This window comes from Prunus persica, chromosome G8, assembly GCF_000346465.2.
Source record: "Prunus persica cultivar Lovell chromosome G8, Prunus_persica_NCBIv2, whole genome shotgun sequence".
In the NCBI taxonomy this organism is placed as follows: domain Eukaryota; kingdom Viridiplantae; phylum Streptophyta; class Magnoliopsida; order Rosales; family Rosaceae; genus Prunus; species Prunus persica.
In genome coordinates, this window is record NC_034016.1 from 3124909 (window position 1) to 3146062 (window position 21154).

At 36.6% G+C, this 21154-nt stretch overlaps 1 protein-coding gene across 1 annotated transcript; it reads left to right on the plus strand.

Moving 5' to 3' along the window:
- On the plus strand, nucleotides 1846-6726 carry LOC18767196 (protein STABILIZED1). Its single transcript, XM_007200261.2, has 4 exons — nucleotides 1846-2046; nucleotides 2393-5433; nucleotides 5680-5996; nucleotides 6295-6726. The coding sequence occupies exon 2, from the start codon at nucleotides 2468-2470 to the stop codon at nucleotides 5414-5416; it is 2949 nt and encodes a 982-aa protein (XP_007200323.1). The 5' UTR covers nucleotides 1846-2046; nucleotides 2393-2467; the 3' UTR covers nucleotides 5417-5433; nucleotides 5680-5996; nucleotides 6295-6726.

Sequence of the window (21154 nt, forward strand, 5' to 3'; positions counted from 1 at the left end):
TGAATGCGTTTTGTAATATTTTAGTAACAAATCTGCACTTAAAAGAGTTGCAAGGAAAAGATAAACATATAGATACGCGGAAATACAGGGGCTTAAGAATAATTAAAATTACCGATTTTACCGGGACCAAGACGCGTCAGAGCTAAGAACACGGCTTCTAAACTTGCACACAAAATGGTCGCCTGAGTTGTGCTTACAAGCACCAACTCTGTTATTGGTAATTTTACAACAGAGCAAATAAATCCAAAAAGATATTTATTTTTATTTTTATAGTAAGTCTATATTATTACGAGGATTTTTATTTGTTTATTTCTTTACTTTCTTTTGCATCTCCGTTTGAGTGTATGCATTCTAAAGTTTCAAATTTGAAATTCTTGGTGGGACTTGTAGTTCTAATGTAGCTAAATAAAATTTAGTTTAAATTCAAATTTGAATTTCTCATCCTCTCAATTTTGTTATTAAACCATAAATCTTAGTTATTAGGGGCGTTAGTTGGATTGGCCCAAGTCTTTGGTGTACTCATAAGTGGTTCTGAGTTCAAACCCTCACGGTACTCTATGTGTGTGAGTTTCACCCCTCTCCATTCCTAACTTTAGTAACCCAAAAAAAAAAAAAAACCATAAATCAATATTCTTGTTGACACCGAAAAATCAGATGCTCACATCACATTAAAGTGAAGCCGAATTAAACTTGACTTGCCTTAGAAGGAATTATGAAAAAAAAAAATGTAAGTAGTGCCTTCACTCTAGGTTTCAATTCCTTCATCTCTTGCTATCTCTTGGATTAAACATATCAATTTTCATTAACAAGAAACTTGTAGTTCAAGTGATTTAGATCAATAAATATACACGAGATCCTGTATTTTAATTCCTCATTCCCCAATAGTAGCTTGTATTTAAAAAGAATATTACCTTTTAATTTTAAAAAGTTAGGATAACTATTAAGATTCTTAAACTGTGTGCACATCACTTTTCTTTCTTAACAACAAAATATGAAAATAAAAAAAATAAAAAATTTAAAGAGGAAATATTTTTTATCATCACCCATTGGGGCCATCCCTTTCTTTATTTATCTTTTTGAAAAAGAGTACAAAAAATAGCAAGGAAATCATCCGAAACTCAAATATGAGAGGTAGGTACAATAGCGTAATCTTTAAAAAAGATTCGCGGCATGAACCAAACACAAGGAAACAATTTAAAAGAGAAAAAACCAAAAGAATCTTGGGCCATCCCTTTCCTTGGCCCACAAGATAAAAGCCCTCCAATTTCATTTTTGAGATCCGAGAATGCATTTTGTAGCTTAATTAAAATACAGTTTCAAAAAATAAAAACAAAGAAAACGTGCTTGGTAACATAAACAATGTATGTGTCACTTATCTCAACTTTTTTGCAATTTTCATTGAAAATAAATCATTTAATCAGCTTGTAAGCCAATTGTAAAATTCATTTTGTCCAATCCAGAAGAAAAAAAGTGTAAATCAACAAATAAAATAGAATTATAATGGTTTTTAAAGGCTAAAATTATCCTAAACAAAAACTAAAGAGAACTGTAGCAAACACAAAAACGTCAGAGCTTCCTAGAGACCCTGGGATAATTGATTTTTTCTTTGGGGTCAATATAATTGATTATTTTATGTTACATCATTATAGTTGCTAATGGAGATTCTTCAATAAGTATTTTATGTTAAGAATTGGTTACATACTTGTAATCTCGTTCGTTGAATTATATTAATGAAATGCATTAGTCCAACTATGGAAATTAAAAATATGCAACTACTACTTAACTTGAATATTTATTGGAGAATTTCTCTAGTTACTAATATAACCAAACCACTGGTAATTTCGATCTGAACACCACTGGTTGTTTTGTTAGCTCCCAAAAGTCTTGGAGAAATTTCATTCCCTCAACTGAAATTAGAAAGATAAAAAATGCAAGGAGGTGTTCCGTCGCCAAGACTCACATCGTTGATGTCTTTCAAGTGGGAGGTCAATTGGCAAACGTGATTGTGGGCACTGTGTCTGAATCTGATAGATGATGTGAGAGAAGGTATGTTGAGTAATTCTAGCTGGTTATGTTTATTGAGTACTTTGCTGCTATCAAATATTTATGAATCTACAATCTGGGCATGATAAATCAATGAAAAAGAGGAGTTTCGGAAGAAAAATCTCTTATGCCGGAAAACCATTTTCCGTGTTTTCATCTTTGGTCTACCGAGCGCGTTTTCCGTCTCTTCTCTCACTTGGGAAGAAAAAGACCGCACAAAACCAACTTCAAGCCTATTAATAATTCTAGTCCTATTCCTATTCTTATTCCTATTCCGTCAAGGAAACCCAAATGCCTCTCTTTATATTAATCTCATGCCTCACAACACAAACTTTGCCCTTCATTGCAGGTTTGCAGCAAACTGTTGGAGAGCAGAGTGAGTTTTGAAGATACAAATACTCGCAATAATCACAGAATCACAACAATGGTGTTCATCGCATCCCCCAACCACAAAACCCTAACCCTAAACCTAAACCCAAACACCACCACCCTCCAAGCTCTGAAATTCCAAATTGAACAAATTTCCAACGTACCCATCTCTCACCAGCGCCTATTCATCTCCCAAAGCCTCCAATTGTTGACCCAAAGAGACTCCACCCTCCTCGCTGACCTTGGCATCAAACCCTACTCTACCCTAACCCTCCACGTCCCCTTCTTCGGTGGCACCCTACCCCACAAAAATCCCAAACCCCGCCTTGATTTCCTCAATTCCAAGCCTCCTGAGGGTTATGTCGCTGGGCTTGGCCGTGGTGCTTCTGGGTTCACCACAAGGTCCGACATTGGGCCTGCCCGATCTGCCCCCGAGCTGCCCGATAGGGCAATTGGGCAGCTTGAGGAAGCAGGGGAGGAAAAAGGGTACGATGAGAATCAGCAATTTGATGATTTTGAAGGCAACGATGTTGGGTTGTTGGCACCAGATGCCAAACTGGATGAAGATGATGAGAAGGCTGATGCAATGTGGAAAGCAGTTGATGAGAGAATGGACTCCAGGAGAAAGGACAGGAGAGAGGCTCTGTTAAGAGAAGAGATTGAAAAGTACAGAGCTTCCAATCCCAAGATTACAGAGCAGTTTGCAAGTTTGAAGAGGAATTTGCACACATTGTCTGCCCAAGAATGGGAGAGTATACCTGAAATTGGGGATTATTCAATGAGAAACAAGAAGAGGAGGTTTGAGAGCTTTGTGCCGGTGCTGGATACCCTTTTGGAGAAGGCAACGCAGGAGAAAGAGCTTGTTACTGCAATAGATCCCACTAGTACAGATTTGACTGCCGTGAGGCAGGGCAGAGATATAGTGTTGTCTTTGAAATTGGATAGGATTTCGGATTCTGTCTTGGGGTTGACAGTTGTTGACCCAAAAGGGTATCTTACTGATCTTAAAAGTATGAGCATCACAAGTAATACAGACGTTCATGATAAAAACAAGGCTAGATTGTTGATGACGAGTTTAATGAAGTCAAATCCTAAGAACCCACGTGTGTGGATTTCGGCAGCAAGGTTTGAGGAAGTGGCAGGAAAGATGAAGGCAGCCAGGAAATTGATTCAGGAAGGGTGTGATGAGTGCCCTAAGAGTGAGGATGTGTGGTTGGAGGCTTGTAGGCTTGCTAGCCCCAAAGATGCTAAGGCTGTTATTACTAAGGGAGTTAAATTTATTCCCAATTCAGTCAACTTGTGGATGGAGGCTGCGAAATTGGAGCGTGATGATTTGAACAAGAGCAGGGTCTTGAGGAAAGGGTTGGAACACATTCCTGATTCTGTTAGGCTGTGGAAGGCGGTCGTGGATCTAGCGAATGAGGAGGATGCTAGAAGTTTGCTCAAAAGGGCTGTGGAGTGTTGTCCATTGCACATTGAATTCTGGCTTGCACTCACAAGATTGGAAACTTATGAGAACGCCAAGAAGGTCCTCAATAAGGCAAGGGAGAATCTATCGGAGGAGCCTGCAATTTGGATCACGGCAGCAAAGTTGGAAGAAGCTAATGGGAATGTGTCCATGGTTGGGAAGATTATTGAAAGAGGTATAAGGGCTTTGCAAAAAACAGCGGTTATTATTGATAGAGAAGCATGGATGAAAGAGGCTGAAGCTGCTGAACGTGCAGGGTCTATAATGACTTGCCAAGCTATCATTCGGAGCGCAATTGGGATTGGTGTGGAGGAGGAAGATAGGAAGAGGACATGGGTTTCTGATGCAGAGGACTTCATGAAAAAAGGTTCCATTGAAACAGCCCGAGCAATTTATGCGCATGCACTTACTGTCTTTTTAACCAAGAAGAGCATATGGAGGAAAGCAGCTCAGCTTGAAAAGAGCCATGGTTCTAGGGAATCTCTTGTTGCTTTGCTTCGTAAAGCAGTGACATATTGCCCACAGGCTGAAAACTTGTGGCTTTTTGGTGCTAAGGAGAAGTGGCTTTCAGGGGACGTGCCTGCTGCCCGTGCAATCCTCCAAGAAGCTTATGCTGCCGTTCCCAACTCTCAAGAAATTTGGCTTGCTGCGTTTAAACTTGAGTTTGAGAATCACGAATCCGAGAGAGCTAAGATGCTTCTTGCCAAAGCCCGAGAAAGGGGAGGTAACGAAAGAGTATGGATGAAATCTGCAATTGTTGAGAGGGAATTAGGGAACATTGATGAGGAGAGGAAGTTTCTTGCTGAAGGCTTGAAGCGCTTCCCATCATTCTTTAAATTGTGGTTAATGCTTGGACAGCTAGAGGAACGGCTTGATCATTTGGAAAAAGCCAAAAAGGCCTATCACTCAGGTCTGAAGCACTGCCCCAATTCTCTACAACTCTGGCTTTCTCTCGCTAATCTAGAGGAGAAAATGATTGGGCTGAGTAAAGCTCGCGCAGTTCTCACAATTGCCAGGAAGAAGAACCCTCAGAACCCTGAACTGTGGCTTGCTTCTGTTCGAGCTGAATTGAGGCATGGCAAGAAGAAGGAATCTGATATTTTGATGGCAAAGGCTTTGCAGGAGTGTCCCAATAGTGGTATCTTGTGGGCAGCAGCTCTCGAGATGGTAGCTCGTCCCCAACGGAAGGCAAAGAGTAAAGATGCCCTTGAGAAATGTCGTCATGATCCCCATGTTGTTGCTGCTGTGGCCAAGTTATTATGGCATGACAGGAAGTTGGACAAAGCTAGGAATTGGCTCAACATGGCAGTAATGTTTGCCCCCGATATTGGGGATTTTTGGGCTTTATACTACAAATTTGAACTTCAGCATGGTACTGAGGAGAACCAAAAGGATGTATTGAACAGATGCATTGCTGCAGGGCCAAAGCATGGAGAAAAATGGCAACCTATTTCAAAGGCCGTGGAGAACTCCCATCAACCAATTGAAGCTATCTTGAAGAAAGTTGTGGCGGCAGCAGAAAATAATAAACAGTAGTTCTGCTTATCATAGAGGTATAAAAATTAACCTGTGCTTCTGATTTTTGCTACTTAGAAGTAGTTGGTGGACAAACTATGCTGATGTATATCTATCCCAGAATTTGGAACTGCAATTGTTTCACATCTTAATTATATGACTGTTTCCTCCAAAAGATTTCCATTTGATTGCTTTTATTTCAGTTCAGCTCTGCATCCATTTGTTCTGACTTGAAATCTGTCTAGATAAAGAAGTTATTTTTAATAGTTCTTGAAATATTACAGGGGATGGAAAAACAGAAATGTGACAGTGGATGCATATGCAGTTATGCTTGATCGATTTGTTTAGCAGAATTCGCAAATGACTTGGCAATAGTTGCGAACATGGAAGTCACCATGCTGTCATAGGGAAGTTGGATTAATCTGCCTTGGGATACATGATATTAGTTGGATCAATTAGTTTCTTTCTTTCTTATCCTAAATTTTCCTGTTAATTTATTACCTCCAGGCAATGAGGCAGTCAGAGTTATGATCAACGTATCGGTTTATCTGCTCTTGTAGGAGATGTGGCCTAACTTATGTATATGGACAATGCTTAGGAGGTAAATTCATGAAAGCCTATTATTTATTAATCCAAACTTTCACATATAATCAGAAAGAACCCAGAAGGCTAAACTTCTTTTGATTTTAGCTCCCCTATAATATGATCTGTTATTTTTTATTTGGGAAAAAGCTTATTCTTCTACAGAATTTTTTTGAGTTTTTCTAGTATATTAATACTTAAATCTGGATTTTTTATTCCTTATGTACTTTTTGCTGGTAACTTTGAAGAGAAGTACCTTTTTCAAATTTGGACCATGAACTGTCTCCTAACCATTTTTCTCCCATTCTACCGCTCAGGACTTAATGTCCAAAACTCAGTTTTGTGAGTATTCTGACGGAGTGTATTGAGCAAGTACTATAACCTTCAGCTGCAACCCTCAAGGTAATATCAGCATCCGATTTCAACTCTCTCTCTTTTGAGGTCAGACATAAACTTCAATGGAGACAAGGCAACCGAAAGGTTGACTTATTACATTGGTGATGCTAGAGTTGATTAACTCCGGGAAAACTCTCGTTTGATATCTGGGACGTCAACTCCTGGTTATGAAAAGCCATATTTGGGTGTTGGGTTTGGGTGTCATGAATTTTTTTTTTTCTTTCTTCAATTTGTTCTAATTTTGTATTTATTTTAACCCTCTTTTTATTTGTTAATTATGAAAAGTCATATTTACCCTAAATTTTGGTTAAATCTAATAGAAAATTAGACGGTATGACCAATTTGCCGAATAATATAGAGTTGATGGACTATTTAAACGAATAATTTAATTGAGGGATCAAAATGTAAATTGATTAGAAGTTTGAGGACCATTTAAGTAAATTTATTTATTTATTTATTTTTGTGGTAAAAGAATACTATATTCTAGTTAGCATTGTATTATATATTCAATCACAATGACATAGATGATATGTTTACCATAATGTAATATATAACGCATGATGACTAAAATAGTAATAGTGCAATAACAGTTCAACAAGTTCAGCATATTTTCAGAGAAGTTTTTTTCGCAGTGGATGCTTTTAGGGGTGGGCACTCAAACCGGCGAACCGGAAATCCGAACCAAACCGCACCGAACCAAACCGGAAAAAAATCGAGTTGACCAAAAAGTCAAAAACCGGTCAAAAACCGAACCGGACCGGTTTGGACCGGTTCCGGATCCGGTTTCATGTCTTCAAAAACCGAACCGGGCCAAACCGAACCGGTGAAACTAAAAAAATATATAATTTCAATATATATATTTATATTTAATGCTATATTTTTAATTTCACTAAAAAAAACATAATATTTATCCAAGTTCAATGTCAAAATATCTCTATTTTCTCACTTTAATATTTATTTTTATATGAAATTGAATAATTTGTTAATTTTTAAGTAAAAAAATAATATTTCAGTTGAGAATTGTATTAAAAAGTAATTTAAAAAAATAATTTTTATAATCCGGTTCAAAATCGAACCGGAACCGGACCGAAACCGGTTCAAACCGAACCGGACAGTTTTTGAAATTTTTTTTATTAAAACCGAACCGAATCAAACCGGATGAATAGTATTGGATCGGTTCTAATTTGAGGCAAAAACCGGTCCAAACCGAACTGTGCCCACCCCTAGATGCTTTAGCTCAATTGAGACAGTTTACTACTTAACCAGACTATTTGGTTTTCAAATCTTCCTTTTTCTCTAAGTTACAAATTTGTTCTACGATCTTTGGAAAGTAGTGCTGTAGTGGACTAACCATGTGTCCACTTTTAGAAAATTGTACGGTTTCTGTTTTGGGGTCTGAAACTGAGGCCGAACTAAGTACAATTGGTTTAGTCCAAAATCACGAAGATAACCGAATCAAATAAAACCAATTTAAGATGGTTTGGGCTTATGTTCAATTCTTTTTTTTTTTTTTTTTTTTTTTTGTTTTTTATGAAACAGTAGTAATTCAATTGAAGATACATGGCACAAATCCAGGATACAACAATAAGAACACAGCTCCGAAAGGAGGTTCTTGCAATACAGACTGTAACAACACCAACTAAGTACAAGTATTACAAGATAGTTAGAAAATAAATATACGACTTGAAACCCAGCTAACAAGGAGTTACAAAGGACCCTAATTTTGCAGCAAATAGTGCTTAAAAAAGATCAAGATAGAGAACAAACTCTCAAACTTCATGGGACAAGAAACACCCCAAGAGTGGAGGGCATAACCGCTCAACTTCCACTAGGACATTCCAAATAATATCACAGCATCTCCTAATCCCCCTTGATCCCCAAGCACAATAAAAGTAGATCCATCAAATTCAGCAGCTCCACCTCCAGTACAGAGAGATCTAACACTAGATCTACCGCACAAGTAGCAGATCTAGCAAGATCAACCAATAACTAGCCCCAAAAGATTGGGAAACAAACCCTCAAGAAAAGGGAAGAAACAAACCCTTACAACAGCAAGGAGCAAACAAAACCCAACAAAAGTTGGGAGGGAAAACCTCTCCACAACATAACGGGGGGGAGAGAGGCCCGGATTATTAACCGAAGGGGATGGTTCCAGGGGAGATCCCCTAGAACCAAGAAGAATTGCATATCTGGAGAAGAAACGAGACGGAGTATATTCAATTATCTTTCCTTTTGCATTTTTTTCAATATTGTTAGTCATTACAACCTAAAAAATTCACAACTTGCTACATATGTATTTTATTTTATTTTAATCATTTTCTAGCATATAAAACCACCCTAAAACTTCACTTCCCAAAGGTCCATCAACTTCAAATTCATATCCATATATGGTTATTTCTAACTTGCTTGCCAATAGGATCTAGTCTAGTGGAAAAAGGGTCTTGAGTTGCATATAAGAGGTCTCAGGTGCGAATCCCCACGGCATCATAGTTGTGTCTGTGTGTGCCGTTGGCATGCTTTTTAAAATTTTCAAATATGTTATAGTTTTCTTCATATTTACTTGTAATGTGTTTTGTGAAGTATTAATTATTACATGTAGCGAATCAGTGATAAGTAAACGATTAATAAAAAAATAATCAGAGTAATTTCTGTTCTCTTTTTCTTTCATTGGTAAACCAAGCATATGGGATAAACTAACGTCTCCAAGATGAAGAACATCCACATGAGCAAATTATTTTTGTTGTATCAATCACATATGTAGAAGCTTCAATCAAGAAGAAAGATAAAATGACATCAAGCTATCTCGTCTTTTTTGGTTTGGTTTGAACAAAAAGTTACCTCTGAGTTCAAACGTAGAAACTTTGTTGTCTGTGGAAGCATTTGTTGGTATTTTCATATTCTGAGATGGATGTTGTATCCTTCCATTAGTTCTGTTCCTTTCTTTTTTATATGTCACTGCCCAAGTTTTGAAAGAAAAGCGCAAGGCCACAATGAACCAAAAACAGTGAAGGGCAGGCCTCCAGTGGCTGAGAAGTTACCTCCCAAATGCACAAACATAATGTTTAAATATACAACATTACAATGAACAAGTTCATAATGATAATAAAACCAAAAGTCTTAAAATTTGAACCGATTGGCCAATGGAGTCTAGTCGAGTGAAAAAGGGTCTTGACAAGTAGACCAGAGGTTTCATGTTTGAATTCCCACGGCATCATAATTGTGTGTGTATGAGAAACCCCCTTCTCTTCTAGTTTAGACTATCGCTTGTACTTCAAAAAAAAAAAATTGAACTCATTAAGGTGTGGAAAAAAAAGTTTCAGTTAAGAACAATGAGAGTAAAAAATAAATGCACCATTGAGAATTCAACCAAAAAAAAAAAAAGGACAACTATTAGTTTGTGGTTGGGCCACATTAATAGGCAATGAGTAGTTCCTCTATGGGCAAGGAAAATACTTCTCTTCTTACCAGGTAAATAGGAGCTCCTACAGTCTTGTAAATAATAGTGTGACATGTGTGCGTGTTTCTTTTTATGTTTTTAATGAATTATTTTTGCATGTGTCAAATTGTGATTCATAGAAAGGAAGAGCATCTCTTTACCGGCCATCATTCCTGTGGGAATGTGAAATGTAGAATGTAGAATGATCCTATATGAATTCTAATTCCTCTGAAAATACCAGATAAAGAAATTTCTCAGCCATTGTGCACTTTTTGCACAGATCTTCATTCTCAAATCAGATTAAAAATTTTACAAAGAAAAAAACATCATTCCTCAACTCTCACGTTAATGAATTATGTTAACACAGCAATTGTTACGCATCACAGTATACACATGGCAGCTTACGGGTTATGAATTCTTCTGCAGCTTATTGATTAGGAGACCTTGAGGGCTTTGCCTTATACAGCTTGTGGTGTCTGTTTTTGATTATTCTGTTATTAGTTCTCTGTTTCTAGGGCTGTTATTAGTTTATTTCTGTTTTGTGTTGTTTAATTATTCTGTTTTTGTTAATATCATGCTTTAGGATTGTATTTAGGATTTTTTTGTTTTGTTAATATCATCTGTAAGTTTCTGTTTTTGGTTAATATCATGTTTAATTTTCGGTTTTGTTGGGTTGAGGTGCTGTTTTTAGACTTTTTCTGTTCTTGGACCTTTTCTGTTCAGTATGCGACAGTGGTCTGGTTGTTATGCATGACATAAGTAAAATAAGGGTTCTCTATTCTTCTTTCCTTTTCTTTTTGATCAAATCCCATTTTTTATTGAATGAATCTGTTTCTTCAGCACGGTTCTACTGTTTTATTTTCCTTATATATATCACAATAACTGCCCAAGTTCCTGATATTTTTCCATAAGCCACTGTTGAAATCAAAAGATGAAATTGTTAATTGAGAACTGTGGTATTGTGGATTTCGTGAAAATTAGATTTCTAGTGTAAATGTTTGTGAGAAAGCCTGTTGCCAGAAATGTTGGATTTCATGCGAGAACTTAGGAAGGTACATCATCCATTACCATCAAAGTGTCTGCTCTGTTTTTTTCATTTTGGTGGTGGGTGGGAGTCTGTAAGTTTTTGTGCATGATCAAAAGCCTTGTTGACTGCAGGTTGTAACAGTGGGCATTGTGGAAGGGTCTGACCTTTCTAAGATAACAGAGCAGCTTGGGAAGACAGGTGTGTACTTTTTGCTTATAGAAAATATAATTCCAAATGTATTGGACAATTAATTTTGCATATGATACATCAATTCATGCAGTTGTTGTTAGAGCTCAAGTTTAGATATTTACTTATTATGTATGCATATATATACCTCTCAGAATCAATTTGTTTATATTGGATCTTGACAACCAAGGAGTTTGAAGGTTTCTGCTTTCTGCCAAAAGAAAAAAAAATCTAAGCTCAGCTATTCAAATTGTTTGGTTGCATGTATTGTTGGCCTTTAAATTGTCTTGGTGAATCATATGCTAAAGGCTGGGGCCTTGTTCCATTTTCCTTCAACTCTTAGATATCCTTGAGTGTTAGTTCCTCAGGAATATTATGGACACATGCTTAGCATACAGTGTCCTCATTAAAGTGATGTGTTTGAAATTGATTTTGTGAAGTTAACACACTCATACACTGTCATGGATCCTTATGAATCCATTGTGTGAAGTTGATTTTCTTAAGCATCAAATGGGCAAAAGTATGCTCTGATGGAGTAACCATTATTTGTTTCTGATAGGATCCATGACAGTGTTGCATTCCTTTTCCTTTTCTCCTGCATATTTTTATTTGTTTCTTTACTTGGTAATTACTCCAAATTGAATGATTTTGCGTTTGGAATTCTGTAGAGCTTGAAGACATTTCTTGGAGAAGAGAAGCTGAAGATAAAACCATGCTCTGTTGTATGCTATGATTCTCAAGTTCCTTATTTGAAAGATACCTAAGGTGTCAAACACAGCATGTACGAAGAACCTGGAAACTTAATCAAATTGTTCTTGAGATTGATTTGCGATGATCTGTACACAATTCTGCAGGAATTTATCAATTTTACACTTCATTATATCGCAGACTTGGACATACCGATAAACCGCATTTCGCTCAAAGGGTTGAAGGGAGATAGTGCATCAAACTGTTCGCAAGGGCCAACTTGATCCGGAGGTTAATGGAGTGGAAGCCTTGTTAATTCTTAAGCTATTTATAGTTAACTTATACTTACATTGTCAATTGTAACTGTAGGGGTACATTTATAGAGTTCTGAAGTGGGATGCTTAATGTATCACCAACTGGGCGAAACTGTAGCCAAGAATAAAGGGATGAATTTGAAAGATATGACAAGGTTAGACACTTAACCAAAAAACTAAAATTGTGAGTGCATGTTCATTCGAAATGATATGGATTTTCTTTTTCATTTGTATATAACTTGAAAGATGATATTTGGTCTGCAGGTTCAGAACACACGCCCAAAAATGGTATCCGTCCTTCGTGAGAAGTTTGCTCACCTTAACCTGACATTTTCCATAGGAGGACAGATAAGCTTTGATGTAAGTAATAGTTGATATTCATTTATGCTTGATGATTACTGGACCAGTCCTTTATCTATCCATCTTAACTTTTGCTTGTCCTCTCCTTGAATAGTCTGGTAAAGGTCGTTGGGATGACATTTGAAATTGAAAATGGATGGTTTTCGATGCTTGTAACAGGTTTTCCCTCCAGGTTGGGACAAGACATACTGCTTGAGATACCTAGAGGACTTTCAAGAAATTCATTTCTTTGGTGACAAAACTTACAAGGTTAGTCCGTAATTTCGGGGCTCTCTACCCTCTTCTTAGTCACATGGTACCATTTCGGCAGCTTCCTTTATGTTATTTCATAAGTTCTTTTTTCATGTTCTCTGTTTTACATTTAGATTTCTGGCATGAAATTTTCTGTTTTACATTTAATACTTCCTTTATCTGGGCCCTAAATCTTGTGACTTTCATCTTCTGCAGGGAGGAAATGACCACGAAATTTATGAATCTGAACGAACCGTAGCTCATACAGGTAAGCTCTCATTTCAGGTCGAAGTTACTTAGGGCCGTCTTATCATTGATGAGCATTTCCAACATTTATCTGATGCTCTACACTTTTTGCAGTTATCAGCCCTGAAGATACAGCCAAGCAGTGCAAAGCCGTCTTCCTGAGCCCCCGATATCGTTCCAACTTTTCGGTTTTGTGTTATACGCCATTTTCAAACAAGAATAAGTTATATGCCATTTGTAATTCTGTATTTGAGAATAAATGTTAAGCAGAAATCTGAAATGTGTAGTATTATTATTAGACACAAACATATTGGTTCAGAAATTGCATTTTTTGCATTGTATTTTTTGTACCACTGGTTCCCTATATATTTAAATCTATCTTGGAAAGGATTATTCACTTTTGCACTTTGCTTCTGCTAGACTTGCTCTATACTAAAGAAAGATGTGTGCAGTTGGATGGTTGGTGCAGCATAAGGTTATTAAACTAATCATCATCCTCATATCAAAGAGCTATAATTCAATTCTCTCCGATCCAACCACATTCAAAATTTTAAATTGCACAATACCAATTAATCAACATACAAATAAGACTATAAATCAAGAGAAAATCCAAGATTTTCATTCTTACACACTTTTTTTTTTTTTTTTTTTTTGCCTAAGGTAGGAAGGGGAGGGGGGAAATTTACACAGGATATCATGGGGGTTTGAATCCAAGACTACTTGAGCATACCAAAGGTCCAGAACCTATTCTAAACTTAACCCATTTGAGCTAACTCAAGTTCTTAATATTAGACATTTTTTAGCCTCCATGATTGTCTACTTTGGATTAAAAAAAGAAAAACAAATGGTGCCAAGAATCATCTCATTATAAGTCAAGCAAATGCTTCATTTTCTGTTAAAAATAATAAATTTCTATGACATAGGAAAATATTTCAACAAAAAAAAAAAACAAAGAAACAGTCGCACAAAATGAAATGAACCATAAGAAAGAATGCTCATTAAAAAATAAAAATAAAAACTTAAAAATGGAAAGTGTTATAGTAATTGTGTCTTAAACTGGATGTAAGAAGAGCACTGAATCGTTGTTGAGACACTAAAAACGTTGTGTTTAGTTCCATCATAACAATCCACGGCTGCCGCTAACTGGCGGACCCAATTAAAGACAACTGTGGGTAGCTTCCCACACTTACCAAAAAACACTTCAGCCATATAATCCCACTTCAATTCATAATTTTTAATTATTTTTAGGCCCTTTCTAAGTAAAGCCCCCACATAGCCCATTCAATACACACTTAAAGCCCAAAACTTATATTAAAAAAGAAAAATCCTAAACTCTATGTTAAAAAAGAAAAATAGAGATCCCACCAAGTTCACTCATTCTGTAATTTTGTGGAGAACTCAGCCACCAAACTCGTTATTTGACAGAAGTCTACAGCCCAACAAATCAAACTCACTACTTTAATTGATTTTACAAGTTAGCACTTAGTTATTTTTTACAAACTAATTTCATTATATTCTTATTTATATGCATTCAATTTGTATTGATGATTGATTTTATTATATATATATATATATATCTTGATGAAAAATAATATAAACTATTTATGAAAGTTATGGAAAAATATTTTAAAAGAAAATCCGAGTTGGAGTTGTCGGGACCTATTGGGAGAAGTGATGATAGTTCAAAGCAAAGTTGCATAGAAATCAATATGTCAGATCTTCATTCTGATCCTGGTTTACGAACTCGGATTTTAGATTACAATCCGAACATTCGAGATGAAATTAGAAGAGCTTACTTACAAAAAGGCCCTTGTCAGCCTAGAAATCATGATTTCCCTCAAAAGAAATTTGGAAAAGAGTCAAGACGATTCAACCCAGCATGGTTTGATGAATTCCCTTATTGGTTGGAATATAGCATCAAAGAAGATGCTGTATTTTGCTTATGTTGTTATCTTTTTAAAACAAATTTGGGAGAGAAAGCTGGAAGTGACTCATTTTTTGGTACAGGTTTTTCAAATTGGAAGAAAAAGGAAAGATTTCAAGTTCATGTTGGAGGTCCCAATAGTTCCCATAACCAAGCTCTGAAAAAATGTCAAGCCTTAATGAATGAAAAACAACATATTGAAAATGTTTTCCATAAGCACTCACATCAATCTCGAATTGACTATAGAATCAGATTGAATGCATCTGTTAATTGTATTAGATTTCTTCTACAACAAGGTCTTGCCTTTCGTGGCCACGATGAGTCTGAGGATTCAAGCAACCAAGGTAATTTTCTTGAGCTTTTGCAATTTCTTGTTGATCACAATGAGGAATTTAGAACTGTTGCTTTGAAAAATGCTCCTGAAAACCTTAAAGTAACTTTACCTAAGATTCAGAAAGACATTGTAAATGTTGTAGCAGTTGAAACTACTGATGCTATTATTAGAGATATGGATGATGCATTCTTTTCTATTTTAGTTGATGAATCTCGTGATGTATCAGTAAAAGAGCAGATGATTGTTATGTTTCGTTATGCAGACAAGAAAGGATCTGTGATTGAACAGTTCATAGGTATTGAACATGTTACAAATACCACAGCTGAGTCACTTAAAGCAAGTATTGATGCATTATTTTCTAGACATAAATTGAGTATATGCAGATTACGAGGTCAAGGTTATAATGGGGCTAGTAATATGAGTGGAAAGTTCAATGGTCTGAAGACACTTATTATGAGGGAGAATGAGTCTGCTTACTATGTTCACTGTTTTGCACATCAACTTCAGTTGGCTATTGTGGGTTTGGAAAACCTTAGTTTTAAACCCAGATTTCTTCTTCCTCTCGAGAATGTTTCGAACAACCATTTTCAGACAACCATTTCTCCTCTGTCTGGCCACCAAATCGAGTGCCACAACTTGCAAACTCTTCACCTCTCTCTCCTCTTCCCATACATACTCATATCCAGCCTTGATTCCAAGCGAATCAACCAGAAAATCGAGCCAAAATTGAGCCCAAAAAGGGGCAGCTTCGAACCCAGAAAGTTCGAGGTATTTTCCGACAGATTCCAGCCGCCATAGCTCAGGTAATTGCACCCAAACTACTCTCCTACCTTCCCTTTGTGTTATTCCTTCAAAACACAACGTGAATCCATTCCAATTTCTTTGATTTTGAAACTAAATTTTTTTAGATTTTTTAAGAGACAGAAAGCTTCGTTCGAGAGCTTTAAAGTTTGAATTGATCGTCGAGCTAAGGTATAAAGTTACTCCCCTTGATGTGCTTAATCCGTAGGTGTGATTATTGGCTGGCGGTTTGGAGTTTTTCGATAGCCGAAAAATTGCTCAATGCACCCACTAGCGGTGGCAGCGCGTGGCAGCGCGTCACCGGGGTGTCAATGTTAGGTTTTTATCCTAGAATGATCCTCGTGTTGTCACGAGCGCATAGGAATTCGCTGATCTTAATTTGGATAACGTTTGAATCCCGAACGGATCTCGCATCTTGTGTGATTTTCGGGTTCAATGGTTTTGAACCATTGATCGTGCGATTGTGACCAAACCAACCGTCCATTTCAGACCAGACTCATGGGACTTGTGTCCTAGGTTTAAAGGAACGTTAATGTGGGCATAGGAGTAACTTTAATTGGATGCATGCACTTCTAGGAGCTAGGATTTTATTTAAATATTTATATCGAGCAGTTTTATTAATATATATATTATTATGGTAATTGAATCAGGCATTCGAGCACCAGTTGACCCGCAGAAAGGACCTCCAAAAGGTCCAGCGAGCTCAGACCAGCTGTGAGTGGACTCTTTATTTTCATAAATGAATTTATGCTATTGAGTTACAGTATTTGATCTTGAATCAGTTTTATTCAAAGATTAGTGTTTTATTAGTTGATGTATGCTTTTAAATGTTTTGAATTCACATGCGACCGAGTGAGATATCTTTTATGGATATAGGAAAAGGAAATTTTAGCTAAATAACAAATAAATGGCAGCAAAGTTCTAGATTTAACAGAAATTCAGTTATTTATCATATTTTTCAAAGATTTTAGATTTTCTTAAGCCACCTTAGGTACCCAGTTATAGAAACAGGTTGCCTTCGGATATGACGATGTCCACGGACATCCAGGTTGCCTTCAGTTTTGTCAGCGTGCTTGACATCTGCCTCACGAGTTTCGGGGACGCCGGAATCGTGGGAGCCAAGACTGCGGATCAGGCTTACTACGGTCCCCTCAATTCTGCCAGTTTGCGGCTCGGGTTGACTTTGTGTCACCGAAACCTGCTAGGAAAATTGACAGATTATCAGGAATTGACAGAATTAAAGGGGTACACCTAGGTGGTAGTTTTAAACTGATTTCAATGCTTTTAAGAGTTTAAAGATGATTATGAGTATGATTGATTTATATTTATATATATATGGGTGCATTGATTTCAGTATGTATATGATTAAAAGGATGAATTAGTTTTGTGTAACTGTTTTTACAGTGGGGTTAGTATGTTCTTATGCTATTTTTCTTAAAACTTTGTTTTTGGGTCCACTCACCTTTTAAATGTTTAGCGCCCCCAGGCCGTAGACGTGCATCTGAAAGTCACCACAGGGCAGTTTCCGCTTCCTGCATCTCTTCAGCCTATTGTAGGGTCCTTAACCCTCCAAATGTTCTTCTTGTAAATTAATCTGTATAGATGCTTTGATATTGCCCCTGGGCTCGAACCTTACTGTTGATTGTATATATATACGCATGCCGGAAGTTGGGTTGTGTATATATGCTTGAAAGGACCCGCCCCGAATTTTCTCAAAACCCGAGACGAACCCTTTGGAATTCCTGACATCACTCCGATACCAGACCCACTTACTAAAAACCGAGACTCCCTGCCGAAATTTCGGCAGAGTCTCCCCTATAAATTGGACATTTTTCAAAATTTCAACCTGCATAAAAACGCATTTAATATCCACAACTGGCAGCATGCACAATATAATTTCATGCAGTTCACATAAATTGGCCTTCGGCCTTCCAAAAATTCTCAACACACTACCAAACAATCCAAATACAATTTATGACTAACATTTAGTCTGCGGCTGTACCTAATAACCTTAGGCTGCCTACGTACCCTCCTTGAGGGATCAAGCCACACGTAGTTCTTCCCAAAACCCAATTCCACATTTGGGCGATACCTTATTTCATTTCTCTGTATTTCAAATAATCTCCCCATACGCCGGTACAACCAACGCCACGTATGGGGCCTGTCAACACGCCGGATAACCTACGCCACGTGCGACCATGCCATACTATCATAATATCTCCCCATACGCCGGTACAACCAACGTCACGTATGGGGTCTGTCTCAACGCCGGATAACCTACGCCACGTGAGACCTGCACATCATATCACATATCTCCCCATACGCCGGTACAACCAACGCCACGTATGGGGCCTGTCCCAACGCCGGATAACCTACGCCACGCGGGACCTCAATTTCATATCACAAATCTCCCCATACGCCGGTACAACCAATGCCACGTATGGGGTCTGTCGACACACCGGATAACCTACGCCACGTGCGACCTCAACACAATATCACAATATCTCCCCATACGCCGGTACAACCAACGCCACGTATGGGGCCTGTCTCAACGCTGGATAACCTACGCCACGTGAGACCTGAATATCATATTACAAATCTCCCCATACACCGGTACAACCAACGCCACGTATGGGGCCTGTCCCAACGCCGGATAACCTACGCCACGTGGGACCTAACTTTCACTTGGTGGTGCTTGTAGTGAATCCAAAATTCGGGGAGGTACCTAAAGTAGTGCGTATAGCACTCCAAACTGACATTCTAGACTCTGTTGTACCCTTGTACAACCATATATAATTATATAAATAATTCTAATATTGTGTAACCCTCCACAATAGTTTAGCTCCCGATACTCCCCCCTGGAAGGGTGAGATTACTCCGGGAGACTCACGGTCAATTAAGGGTCAAACTACTCTAACCCTGGTCAAACGGACCTGCAGAACCCACGACCTCCAATTTCCGAACCGAAAGGGCTCGTTTGGTACACAGGACTGTCTTGGCATGGACTATGTTTAGGGACTGGTTTGGCTTGGCTTGGCTTGGTCTAAGTTGGATAACACTTATCCTGCGTTTGGTGTATGCTGGGACTAGGACTAGAATTTTTTTTATTTTTTCAAAAATATCTATATATATATGTATATATGTATTTTATAATATATATAATATATATGTATATATTCATACATATAATATATATATATGTATATATACAAGTATATAAGTATATTATAATAATATTATATATTTTAAATAATATAAACGTACATACATATATATAAGTGTATATAGGTGTATATATGTATATTATAATATACATGGGTATAATACATATACATATATTTATATATATGTATGTATAATATAATATATAATATATATGGGTATGTTATAATAATAATAATAATATACATGTATATACGTGTATATATGTATATTATATATGTATGTATATATACATATACATTATATATATTATAAAATACATATGTATATATATACATTATATATATATATTATAAAATACATATATATATATAATATATGTATATATATTATATATTATAATATACATATATATACGTATATACATGTATATAATATATGTGTATATAGGCGTATCTATATATTATAATACATACATGGGTATAATACATATACATATATATATGTATATTATAATAGATAATATATATGGGTATGTTATAATAATAATATACATGTATATATGTATATTATAATATATATACATATAGTATAAATATATAATGTATATGTGTATATACGTGTGTATATGTATATTATAATACATACATGGGTATAATATATATACACATATATGTATATATACTTATATATATTACATATATACATGTATGCTATTATTATAATATTAATATGTATGTGTATATGAGTATGTTATAATAATAATATACGTGTATATATCTATATGTATTTATATATTATATATGTATATATGTGTTTATATATATTAATGTACATATACATATATACATGTATACATGTATGTATTATTGTAATATTAATATGTATGTGTATATGAGTATATTATAATAATAATATATGTGTATATATCTATATGTATTTATATATATATTATATATGTATATATGTGTTTATATATATATACATGTATATGTGTATATACATGTATATATGTACATTATAGTATATGTGTATGTAATAATAATAATAATAATAATAATAATAATAATAATAATAATAATAATAATAATAATAATAATATATGTTATTAGTATTACAATATAATATATGCATCTTATACATTGGTGAACATAGGACTAGTTAATCCTCCCTTTCTACATGGGTTTAGTAGTCCCCTCCTAATGAGGTATTTTTGGTGGGCCCGGTATTAGCAATCTCATCTAAGACTAGAATTTAATGAAACAAACATGGTACTAAATTTAGTCCAAGCCAAGCCTGTGTACCAAACGACCCCTATGGGTTCTACCAGGTATAGGACACTTGTCCTGCAAGTTTGGTTCACATTGGACGGTCGGATTTCTCACGATCGCACGATCTGACAATTAATATAAAATATAAACTGTAAAATTACTATTCGGAACATCCGGGGCTCCGATTCACAATCCGTGAATTCCTACACGATCCTAGAATTACCTAGATTAACATATATTAAATTTGGGACCATCCAACGGTCCCAACCTATCGAACCTAGATAACGCACAATATGCGATTATCCGTTCGATAGTCAAACAACGTCCGAATTGAGATCCGTGAAATCCTACACACTCGTGACAACCTAAGGATCTCATCGGAACACAGTGCTACTTTTTCCACCATGCCCACGCGCCGCCGCACGCGCCGGCAGCGCGTGGTGCCCAAAGCGATAACGCTTCGCCGGAAGATCTCAAAACCACGGCTCCAAACTCCTACCCTAGGTATAACACCCTATTTGGAGCCACTTTTGTTCTTGAACCTACCCCAAAAAGTGGCCGGAAATGGCCGATCACGGCAGCCGAAGTTCGGCCGATTTTCAATTCGAAAATCGAATTGGTTACGCTAAGAATCGATCTAATCCTACCCAACCATCAGCTAGAGCATGCAGAAGGGATGAATTTCCATACCTTGATCGCCAGAAATGCCGGCCGGAGAGGGAGATCGGCGGCCATGAAGATCGGCGACATCCAGGCAAAATCGCCATTTTTCGGCGACTGAGCGCGGCCGATGTCGTCGGGG

Bases quoted from the DNA above. Each gene is read 5' to 3' on its own strand.
- LOC18767196 (XM_007200261.2), top strand. From the start codon at position 2,468: ATGGTGTTCATCGCATCCCCCAACCACAAAACCCTAACCCTAAACCTA.